Below are 11,785 nucleotides of genomic sequence, written 5' to 3'. Positions count from 1 at the left end.
GAAATTTCAAACACTGAGCATCGATACACCATAGTTAGTAAAATACAAGATGAAAATAGTACATGTATTATTTGTCAGATGATGAAAACATTCATACTCTGATTCCAAACAGTTTAATAAACAAAAAGCATACGAATTTGATTCTGGTTCCTCTTAAATTCAATTTCATTGTAATCGAACCTAAATAGTAGCATTCATCATATGAACCATCACTGAACTGATTTCAAGCTTCGCCGCTAAAGCTACAAACCGTCATATTAGATAAGAAATTTTTATCTTTTGCAAATTTAAGTGCTTCTCCCTCTCCTTTTTGACGCTCTGGCTTCATAAGTCATACTCAATGTAATTCTTACTCCCATTGTCTTCTAATGTTCAAGAATCTTGAAGCAAAAAAAGCGTCGGTTGAACTAGCCACTAGAGTTGTACTTAAACGGATGCAAAGCAGCATCGACAGAGTTGCAGATTTGATATCTGATTTTCGTATTCAGTTGAAACCATCTGTGTGACTGCATATACCGATTGAAGACTACATTACGATGAATGTAGTATCGAAAACATCCATTGACAATGTATCAAGTACTATATATAGGTACTCAAATACTATTTTCCCTTGCTGAAATGCCTCAATATCCAAACCAAGTGGGGTAGGATACTCGGCAGTCGGCATTGTGGGTAACCATTAAGTGTTAGGTTTAGCCACAGACTAGAAAAGCTTGCCTGGAAGCTTCACACACCGTAGTTGCTGCAGCCTGCAGAGCAGGAGCATTGAATATCCATGGTTGAAAGCATCAAGAATGCTGTGTTTTTAAAGTAGTTTCTCAGTTCTTCCTGCTGTTTCCCAGTAACCAATCACGGCGTTTCAGGTACTTTGCTTCATCCTTATGAATACCTTCTCATCTGTTTGGTTACCGAGAAAATTGATAAAAATGATGAATAGAATATTGAAGTCTTGCCCTTCTCGTTGTTTATTCATGAATATTTTTGGTTCGAACCCTGATCCGAACCGAAACCCTAAACCCTAAAAACTCTAAACCCTAAACCCCCTAAACCCTAAACCCTAAACCCTAAACATGATTCGTTTGTTTATTAAATTGAGGGTATTTTTGTTATTTTGGTCTTTATTTAATATAATTTTTCACGAAATTACCAAAATGATCGATGATGGACAAACTCATCAACAACTTTTATTAATTTCAAATATCAGGAACCAAGTTAACACGTTATGCCAATCTCAAGACCATTTTAGCTAAAAAGCCGAAATATAATTGTCTTTATCAACTATTCCATGAGAAGAATCCATAAACCAAATAAAAGAAAAGCAAAATAGCAGATAACCCTTTATTCATATTATATTGTTCATTGATTTCTTTATTTTGAGTCTTGACAAACGTATGAGACAAGAAAAGCAACAAACTTACAGACTCAACAAGTATGAAATCAGTAAACATTAGTTTTTACGGCCTTTATGCTCGTATAAGGCAATCAATCTCTTTTTTCCCGACCATTGCACCCAGGCACCGGCCAAGTAGTTGTCGCCGGAATCAGCCAACGATTCATTCCTAGCCGCAAAAAGAAGCGCATACAATTTGCCTGCTTTGAATACGGCGGAGCCACCCGAAACCAATTTCTCAAAAACCAACTGTTTTGTGAGTGTGACATCCTTGTTGAACTCAGAAACACTCCACTTTCCGAGTTCTACCACCGACGGGTCGCTGATGTTTACGGGTTTCCAAGAGCCTTTCGCAGCGCTGACAAGAGGAACGAGTAGAGCAAACAATGCGAGAAGGTAGTGAGGACGCATCGTGACCAAATAATTTTATTCAAGTTTATTAGTTTGGGAAATTCAAATTCTGGTTGTGAAGAAAATTGTTATTGGCGTATGAACTATATATAACTTAAAAGGGTGACCAGAAGGGTCGGGGAACGTCTATCAAAATAAAAATATTCATATTAATTACGTCATTAAAATATATAACAAATGTAAATATTCATTTTACGTAAGTAATTAAAGTGTATCAAAATAAAAATATTTATATTAACTAAGCCATTAGATGATGAATCAAAACGATGGATATGGTGTATCTTAACGTTTAAAAAACATGATTCGTTTAATTATTGTCTAATTCAGACACATTAACAAACACGATTCATTTGACATTTTGATGTTCCTCTAATTCAGACATATTGGCAAACATGATTCATTTGACTTTCCTCTACATCTACATATTATGTTTGTTTAATATGGAATGTTATTTGCCGCACTTACAGTATGTGCCTGATAAATATATTGACTCAGCTGAAACCAATCTTTCAAAAACTAGCTTGTGTTTGACATTGTCTGTGACCTTCTTGCTCTGACCTTTATTCATTGTTTCAAAAATTCTCGCTTAGTGCCACTTAGGCACTTGTTGCTGGTTACCATCCTAATTAATTCTTAGGAGTTCGAAAATTAAGAAAGGAAAACTAATGAAAAGGGCTTGAAAACTTTGAGTTTTAATGATAAGAACAAAATAAAGGGTAAAGTGAATAGTACCAGGATTGACTTTTTAGTGTAAAAATGTGGTTTTTCGTTAAAGTGAACAGTACCGGGTGCTTTTCGTTAAAGTTCCCAATTAAGAAAGCCCACCGAACTTGCCTAGGTGCTTGCCTATCCCGTTTAGTCCACCTAGATCCGCCTAGGTTGCGACTCTCACTTAAATAGAAAATTGATAACTATTTTGCATTTTATTTTTTCAATAATTATAATAAACTTGTTGAATACTTGAAAGAACACTCATTCTATTCGCAAACAATTATGTATTATTTTTAAGTATAAATAAACGTTTATTTATATGTTATATAACCGATTAGAAGGGCAAAAGGGCAAAAGGCAATCAGATATATCATCCATAAACATAACAAACCAAAAGTTTCCAACACTCTCATAAGTCATTGGTTGTGAATATAAATTACTAACTGTATGATTGAGCTAAAGGTGATAAATGGCTAGGGGGTGCTGAGACGGCGCGCCATGGCCACTGCTGGAAGGCACTGACCGGTCGTTGTGGTTAGGCGCCCTCACCGGATCCCTATACGCATAAGGGATGTAACTATTCGGGCTTGCATTGCGCACAGGTGTACGGCTTCCTGCAGATCCAAACTGTCCAGTCCTTCCATTTGCAGCTATACTTGCCCCGTATCGTGCGACTAATGGGATTATATCTGAAGTTACATGACTACTGCCGCCGAGTCCATAAGATGCAATTGCTGAGTTCGTATGTACATGAGACGGAGCCGTCAATCCATAGTCTCGAGCTGTCAAGTTCAAGTGCTGGGTACGGGTACCAGGAGAGGAACCCACCAAGTCATATGATCGAGCAGATAAGTCATTATTAGTGTCAGGAGCGTAGTGTGCTGAATCGTAGTATCGAGCAGAGTATTCTGCACCTTGACCCATGAACGAGCCTCCTTGCTGATGATGAGATGTACGCAGTGGGTTCAAGGTGGTAATGGTGCCATAAGAAGTATTAGGAGGAGTGGATGCTTGTCCCGACATTCCTGCGGATGATAACAAGTATTCTGCCCTTCGACTGTCATACAAGCTTACTTGCCGAATGTAAGATGGTTGTACAGAGCGTACTGTGGCTGGTCCTCTGAAAGAAACAGTTTGAGCAGCTAAAGCTGGAGCTGTTCGAGGATGCTTATTTCTGTTCTGCTTATTTGACTGAGCCGGGGCAGTACGTTTCTTTCCACTCAGGGATTGCGGTTGAGCCTCAGGGCCAGGAGCTGTTAGAGTTGCTTTCCTCTCTTTTCTCTGCCGTCTCAGCTGCTTGATGCGTTTTCTGAGGGTCTCAGGATAATATTGTGGTTCAACAACAAGCTTGTAGGCCTCAATGCATCGTATTATACCTCTTAGAGCAACTATTTCATTGTCTCTAGCCTCATCCTGCAGGGGATTTAATTAGATAAACTATATAAACACGGCTGTTTGATCCAAGTCTAAGGACAGTTAATGAGGCAAAAGAAACAACGCATATACCTGTGCTTTAAGACGATCTTGGCCCCTCTTGGAACTTGTCCTTGCATCTTTGGTGACGAACTTTAAATGTGCTTTAAGCAAGGGTACGGGGGGGAACTTGTCAAACTGTCCAAATGCATGACTGAATCTAACAGCCTCAAGGCGCTTATTCTCTGACACAAGCTTTTGGATGAGATCTGAGTCACAAAAAAGTTTAAATAAATAAATTCAGGGTTAACCGACTACAAAAAAAGGAGGTAGCAAAAACAAAAAACTAAAGACTTTCTTAGTTCAAGACAATATTTCAGGAGAGATTCTAGCAGAAAGTGACAGAAGACATCTAAGACAACAAGAGCATAGGTACTGCAAACTTTCTTCCCATGATTTCTTCTAAAACCATAAAGGCAACCTTTAGCCATGTAGCTGATACTTCTAGAAGACTAGTCTGGAAACTCCAAAAAATGAATAGTGTCACATCTTAAAGACTTCTAAGATATGTTTCCATATAAATATGATGAGATTGAAATTGACAAACTCAGTTATCTTTCAGAAAACCGAACCTTTTATGCTACAATTGGGGTTGCCGGTTGCAACTCTAATTTATGTGATTCCAAGTACCATGCCAAGATTATATGAGGACTTATTCGAGTGAAATAAACTTTACACCTTATCAAAACTGTCGAGAAAATACAGCAAGTGACAGCCAAGAGCTATTGGAGCAAATTTCATTAGATACTCTTAGAGGACAGATTATCAGCGATAATTTTAAGAAGGGAATAGTAAATTAGTAAAAGTCTTCTTATTTATCTTAAGTGAACAGTTTCATGTGAACAGTTTCTCATTACACTATCGATATATCTCTTCAGTTGATCATGGCACTCTTCAAAATTTCCACACATCGTGTAATAATTCTTTACGATTCAAACTTAGAAGCAAAAAGAAAGAAAAGTAGAAAGGACAATTACATTCATTAAATCACAAGACTCGTGACTCGCAGCACACTGTAATCATGAATAAGGTAAAAACACAGTTTTGGCAACAAAAACTCTAACTGCAAGTTGGAACAACTCTCAAGCACAAAATGATAAAAGTATGTTTGATAGCGAGGCCATACTCGGTTGTGTGGTGATCAAATAAGGAACTTTCCTCTTAAAAATAAAGGAAAACTAATGAAAAGGGTTTGAAACCTTTGAGTTTTAACAATAAGGACAAAATAAAGGACAAAGTGAATAGTACCAGAATTGACTTTTTAGTGTAAAAATGTGGATTTTCGTTAAAGTGAACGGTACCAAAAGCTTTTCGTTAAAGTTCCCAAATAAGTTCTTTGCAAATAAACAATATCACCTCACAAGGTGACATTGATGTATCAACTACCAACAGATACTTGTATATCTTTTTCCGGAAAGGTGCACTCAAACTGATTAGGCTTCCATGAAACTACATATGCTTTGGTTTAGAAAATGCCACACAACCTCCACCGTACCAAACCCATAACTGAATTCATAAGAGTAAAACGATGTATACACAACACTGAAAGCAATCGATAAATTAAATGTCTAATAAAAAGATAGGAACAACAATAAGGAAGGCAATCCAAAAACTCACCAGAGGCCTTATCGGTGAAACCAAGAGACCTAAACAACTGTGGTGCATAATTCCGCTCCGCTACGCAACTAACAAACATCAAAATCTCATCACTGTCAAACTCACCACCCAACTGAAAAGTATCCAAAAGCTGCAAAAAAGCCCAAACCTCCAAAGAGTTCGACATTTGAGTCATCACCTTCACCTTCCAAGCCAATGCCAGCTTCATTGCCTCTCTGCTGACATCGTGTTTAATCACTGGTTTCACATTCACCAGCTCTTGTAACAAAACCACACAACTTTTCCTAGTAACAGTGACATCAAGCTCCTTACCTCCCTTATTCAACTCCGATGGATAAAACCATCTCAATGCCTCAAGCACCAGCTTCCCAGCATCCACAGAAACCTTAAGCGCATCCGAAACACCGTCACGCACCGAATCCCTCTCTTTCAAATGCTCATTCACATACAACAGCAACGCCTTGCCGTCATTTATCGGGACGCCATTGCAGGTCGACATTTCCGGCGAAGGCTCTTCGGTTTTGACTTGGGTTTCGACGGAATCGAATTGGGTTTTCAATGATTGGAGGGTGGCGGTGAGTTGGGATTCTTTCAAACTCAATTGGGCGCCACCGGAACTCAATTGGGGTCCTTCAGAATTGGGTTTGAAATTCAATTCGGGTTCTTTGGGTTGCGATTGCGGAGCCGGAGTGAGATGGGTCTCTTCCGATTGTTGTTTTTGCAGTTGATCGAGCTCGGACTGGATGGAATCGTCGATGGAGCGGAAGTGATCCTCGAGGTCCTGCCATTGGAGGGTAAAGTTGGCAACTTTGGAGGCGTGGGTCTTGAGGAGGTTGAACGATTTGCGGAGCTCCGGCGTCATGTGGAGGTCGCCGGACATTTTGTCGACGGTAGTCGACATCGCTTGGCGAGATTATAAATTAGAATTTGGGGAGCGGAGACGATTGTAATTTGGTAAATTGATAAACAAATTCATTCCCCAGAAACTGTGGATTTTGGATTTTGGTGGGGGGGGGTGTGGATTTTGGATTTTGGTGGGGGGGGGGGGGGGAGGAGGAGGCCAAAAGGATCCGCCGCGCCGCGAGGATGGGGATTCTCTGTTCAATCAAAGCTCTTAAACACGATGATATCGGAAATATCAATAGTTCAAAAATACGAAAATTTCGATGGATCAATATCGATAAAAAATTAAGTAAAAACTACGAAAATTATAAAAAAACTTAGAAATTTTTATTGAAACTTTGCAGAATGTTCATTTAGTTAATTATCTATTAGTTTATCATAAAAAATTGGAAGGAAATGTATTGTATGATGAATTTAACTCATTTAAGTTAATTATATACGAGCTAGTAAATATTATAAGTGTAAAAAATATGTAGTAATTAATTAAAAAATTTAAATACATCATAATTATATATATATAATGAATTAATATAATATTTTACATTTTATACCATGTATGATAAGAACCGACAAGATTAATGAATTTCCGAGATAGGATCCGAATTCAGGAGGAGGAGTGGCGTCAAACAGATCCATTTACTTTCCTCTTAGCGCGCGTGAGTTTTAACAGCAAGTTTTGCTCTTTGTTTCACTGGGCTTTTTCTCTTTAAGCAAATCTTGGCCCAGAGTCTGCATAAAACTGATTGTTCGGCCAAATCTGTATAAAACTCGAATCAGTACTCAAATTGGCCCGTGTCTGTTTGAGATTTTCTTATGTAATACTCTTTTATGCTCGTAAGTACTTTTACAAGAAGCACTTTTATGATTCACAATCGCTTTCGGTTGTCATAACGTTTTATCTCTTCAAGAAGCAATTTCAGGCACTGACCCATTTGCAATCACTTTTCATTGTCGTAAAAAGCGTTTTTGCTCTTCCGTGAGTTGTTTTCAGGACTCATCCATTTGAAATTTGCTTCTGCAAGACAGACAACGCTTTTACAAGAAGCGTTTTTATCACCTTCAGTAGTAGTTCCAGACCTTAAAATCCATTTGCAATTTGCCCATGTAAGACGCCCTTATGCTTATAAGCGTTTTCACAAGTACTTCTATGACTTGCAATCACTTTTGGTAAGCATTTTTTGCTCTTCCGAAAGTATTTTTAGGCCTTGATCCATTTGCGGTTTCATCCGCTTTCATGGCACTCATTTTTCGTTGTTTGAAAGTGTTTTTAGCTCTCCTAGAAGCAGTCTTATGCCTCAAGAGTAAGAACGAAACATATCTCCGTCATTGCTCGGAACAATCAACAAATGAGAGAAAGAATGAAACACAGATGATCAAACTCAAAAGCACTTTATAGATCCAAGATCCCCAGTCAAACATTGTCAGCTAAACCCAAACAGGACAATGCCTTTTCTTATTCAAACCAGTTCGATGCTCGGTTTCCCTCAAACTTACAGGAACTTAAAACACTTAACTGAAACTCCATGTCCATTGCGTAGTGCTCGAGTTCATCCTTGCAGACCAATAATACCTGCACAAAAATAGTAACAGAACACAGTTACACAAGCATGTAGATGGACACGAAACAATGTAACTACGCAATACAATATAAACTACAACTTGGTTTACGTTCCCATCCTCATCTGGAACGGAAACAGAGACTAACCGAGATTTTGAAAACCATATGTTATTTTGAGGAAGACATTCTGTTTTCTAGTGATGTTGAAAGCACCTCAGTATATGATCATCCAACAAGAATAGTCCAAAATTATGACAATTAGTGTACAATATAAGTAGGGGTGTGATATCCACCCACCCATTTTTACTTTTCACACACCCTTCTAATTTTCGGCCGTCGGATTGGATGAATTGAAGAAGATCAACGGATATAAATTAACAAAGGGTGTGTGAGAAGTAAAAAGGGGTGTGTGGATAGCACACCCCTATAAGTATTTTGTTTGATGAGATCAAGCTAATTAGCTTACCGCAAGCCACCCTGCCACCAGCATTTCCTGTGGATTTGCTAAGCTCATGTCCACCTGTGTACAGAAACATGAGTATTGGATTAGACAGAATATGGGATTCGAAACCAATTCAATGCAGCACAGAAATAACATAAACATAAACATTTTCATGCTTAAACCTAGATGGTAATAAAAAACTACATGGAAATAGGAAAGAGCTCCAACAATCTATAAATTCAGAGTCACGCACGAGTCTATAGCTCATTTAAAGGACAAAAAGCACAAGGAAATCCAATGATAAAAGCACAAATCCCAAGCCCCAAATGGTTTGCACCTGCACAGAAGCTATTTTAAACCAATAGCAGTTAGAAGCACGCTAAACCTAACCGTACACTACAAGAGTGCCTACTCCAGACAGGTGGAGTGGGGGGTGACCCACTGAAAAATGTCAAGGCTCGACCTATCTCACTGACTAGGTAATTCTTCTAATTACTATATGTCGGAACCACTTCAGAGTGAGAGAGTGAGAGAGTGAGAGTAGCTTACCCTTGCCAAGGTCATCAGGGTCTGCATGGACAACAACCGCCCTACCAATGATAGAGTCTGGTCCAGCGAGAGGAATCTGCAAACAATAATGTATCCTTATAAAAGAGGAGATAAAACTCAAGAGCGGTCAAGTGCAAAAGTTTTATGAATAGCATAAACTAAAAATAATCAGGGAGGTCAACCACAAACCTGCTTGTCAACAATCGTGAAGGTTGCAGTTCCTGAAGCAGGAACAACAAAAACACATTAAGCTGGCTTTACTGAGAGAGTATCAAATCATCACATCCTGAGAGTATCAAACTGTCGCGATATATGTACTAACAAGAAAAGATGCCTCTTATGCAACAACAGAAAGAGAAAATGTAGAAGTGTAGACAAAACCCACAACAAAAAAGAATAAGTGAACTCAATGACCACAAAGTTGTCAATAAACAACAAAAGTGGTGTTCAGGCAGATAAAGAAACAGATAAAAATTCTACCATCGTCCCCAGCAGTGATGTTTCCAAGATCGCCAGCATGGCGAACCCCATCTTCAGGGGCACCATGCTCTTTTCCAGCAGGATTGAAGTGTGGCCCTGCAAATTGATAATGATCATTAGATACAACACACAGAAAATGTATGGATAGAGTAGAAATTTAATCCATCAGAACATAACGGGAAACAACTACTGGTCAACGATCCTTACCAGTTGACATGCAACCGTTTGTTGTGTCTCCAAGAGCATGGACATGGAAACCATGAAGTCCAGGCTTGAGGCCAGAGACACTTCCAGTCACAGTAGTTGGGCCTGCAATTAAATAAAACAATAATCAATTTAAACGATTGGTATCCCTTCTACAGAAATGACAGATACTATAGCAATATACGTCCCAACTAATCACTTAGCATTGTACATACCATCTCCCTCCTGGACGAAGCTGATGGTTCCCTTAACGCCCTCACTGGAGCCGAGAACAGCAACACCCTTAACCATGGTTCAAAGTGATCTGAACAACATTATCCATTAGATAAAGAACAACAGCGGCCTGATTAAAACAAATGGATCACAAAAATGGGAAAGCAGCTCAAGTAAACAAATTGACATGCTCGATTCTACCAACAAAAAGCAACAAATCACTCCTAACGTGTTCTGTCTTCAATTATAATTGAAATTAAGATGAGTTATGGCTTGCTCTTCTGAGTCATGGATTTCTCTACCTACCCCAATTTTGCTACACACACTCCATACAGTACGAACGGAACACGATTATATAAAGCGAATGGAATGGATGCAACAATGAAATCATAATAAGGCACCAAAATTTTGTTGGGAACTTTAACGAAAAGCTTCCGTACCATTTACTTTAACGAAAAACCACATTTTTACACTAAAAAGTCAATCCTGGTACTATTCATTTTAACATTTATTTTGTTCTTATCGTTAAAATAGGGCAAGCAACTGGTGAGAACTGATCAGTTCTATGATCAGTCATGGAGCTCACGATACAAATAAAAACATTTGAAAACACTAAATTTAAGTAAATAATCAAAAAATTAAGTTCAGTCACACAAATCAAATTCAGAAAAAGAAAAAAAACATTAAATTGGAAAAAAAAAACAGCTGCTAAATTGTGAATAACAAAGGCAGATCTTCGGGATCATGATCAAATTCAATTATAATTACAACAACAAACACTTCAGATAAAAGAATCAAAACCCATACCACAAAATCTAATCTTTCGATCAAGAATTATAAAAAAGCTGATAAATTTAAGCTGTTGGATATAAAAGATTCGAGCTTTTACCTCAGAACACCCCTTAGAGAGAAGAAAGAGAGAGCGAGGAACACGACGGCGTTTGATGGATCGAACAATCCGGTTCAGATGCTCCGTGCAAATGCGAGTAGGCTGACTTTCAGTTTTAAAACAACCGGTGTGCGACTAACAAGTGAACACTCTCTCTCTCACAGTTGGATTCTAGAGTGTTCTATCACCATGACACCACCTACCCAATCTGTGGCAAGATGGGGATTTCACAGTGATATGGTGGGCTAGGATTAGTTTGAACTTTGAAGTGGGCCGAGTTTCATACAGGCTTGAAGTATGACAACCAAACAGATGTTCAATCCCGTGCACGAGTCGTGTGCGCATAAGTTTCGGATGATCCGGCTCAATCTGATGATTCAGTTCCTATGTAAAAGAGTAATCGTAGCAATAGTTTTTTAAATTTAATTAAATTTGAGCAATGATCTCTCAACTAAAATTCTATTATCATTGATCCCTCAACTCATCAAAATGTGGAGCTATGGTCATTTTCGTCAACTTCGTCATAATTTTGTCAAAATGAGTTAGGTTGGAAAGACCGTTGCTACAATTGTGGTTCCTCAACTCATCAACATGGAGTTATGGTCATTTTCTTCAACTTCATCAGAATTTTGTCAAAATGGGTTATGTTGGAATGACCATTGCTACAATTAGGTTAAAATTGAGGGATAATTGCTCCAATTAGGTTAAAGTTGATTAACCATTTCTCTAGTTCGATTAAAGTTGAGAGACCAATGGTAATGAATTTTTAGTTGAAGCATTATAGCTGTACGTTTTGATGAGTTGTGGGACCATTGCTCCAATTGAGTTAAAATTGAGAAATCATTGCTACAATTTACTCCAATGTAAAAACTAGCTCAGATGATAATGATTTTGGTATAAATTATAATAATAAATGAAAGCTGAAAAACACAGGCATTTGTGGAT

The 11,785-nt window shown here is 38.2% G+C and overlaps 3 protein-coding genes across 3 annotated transcripts; all 3 read right to left on the bottom strand.

The window, feature by feature from the left end:
- Positions 1-1,447: 1,447 nt before the first annotated feature.
- LOC108173230 (cysteine proteinase inhibitor 5-like) lies at positions 1,448-1,801 on the bottom strand. The gene has a single exon (XM_017331929.3). The coding sequence runs from the start codon at positions 1,799-1,801 to the stop codon at positions 1,448-1,450; it is 354 nt and encodes a 117-aa protein (XP_017187418.3).
- A 1,058-nt stretch (positions 1,802-2,859) lies between these two features.
- Positions 2,860-7,295, bottom strand: LOC103434127 (FRIGIDA-like protein 1). Its single transcript, XM_008372432.4, has 3 exons — positions 5,603-7,295; positions 4,019-4,194; positions 2,860-3,925 (listed from the first exon to the last, which is right to left on the bottom strand). Exons 1-3 carry the CDS (start codon positions 6,501-6,503, stop codon positions 2,969-2,971), a joined length of 2,034 nt encoding a protein of 677 aa, XP_008370654.3. The 5' UTR covers positions 6,504-7,295; the 3' UTR covers positions 2,860-2,968.
- A 580-nt stretch (positions 7,296-7,875) lies between these two features.
- LOC103434128 (superoxide dismutase [Cu-Zn]) lies at positions 7,876-11,201 on the bottom strand. Its single transcript, XM_008372433.4, has 8 exons — positions 10,841-11,201; positions 9,954-10,042; positions 9,742-9,843; positions 9,535-9,630; positions 9,244-9,275; positions 9,055-9,130; positions 8,530-8,583; positions 7,876-8,075 (listed from the first exon to the last, which is right to left on the bottom strand). The coding sequence occupies exons 2-8, from the start codon at positions 10,027-10,029 to the stop codon at positions 8,053-8,055; spliced, it is 459 nt and encodes a 152-aa protein (XP_008370655.3). The 5' UTR covers positions 10,030-10,042; positions 10,841-11,201; the 3' UTR covers positions 7,876-8,052.
- Between the last annotated feature and the right edge of the window lie 584 nt (positions 11,202-11,785).

The sequence above is a fragment of the Malus domestica genome, chromosome 04 (assembly GCF_042453785.1).
Source record: "Malus domestica chromosome 04, GDT2T_hap1".
NCBI classification, from domain to species: Eukaryota; Viridiplantae; Streptophyta; class Magnoliopsida; order Rosales; family Rosaceae; genus Malus; species Malus domestica.
This window is presented reverse-complemented; position numbering and strand designations above follow the sequence as displayed.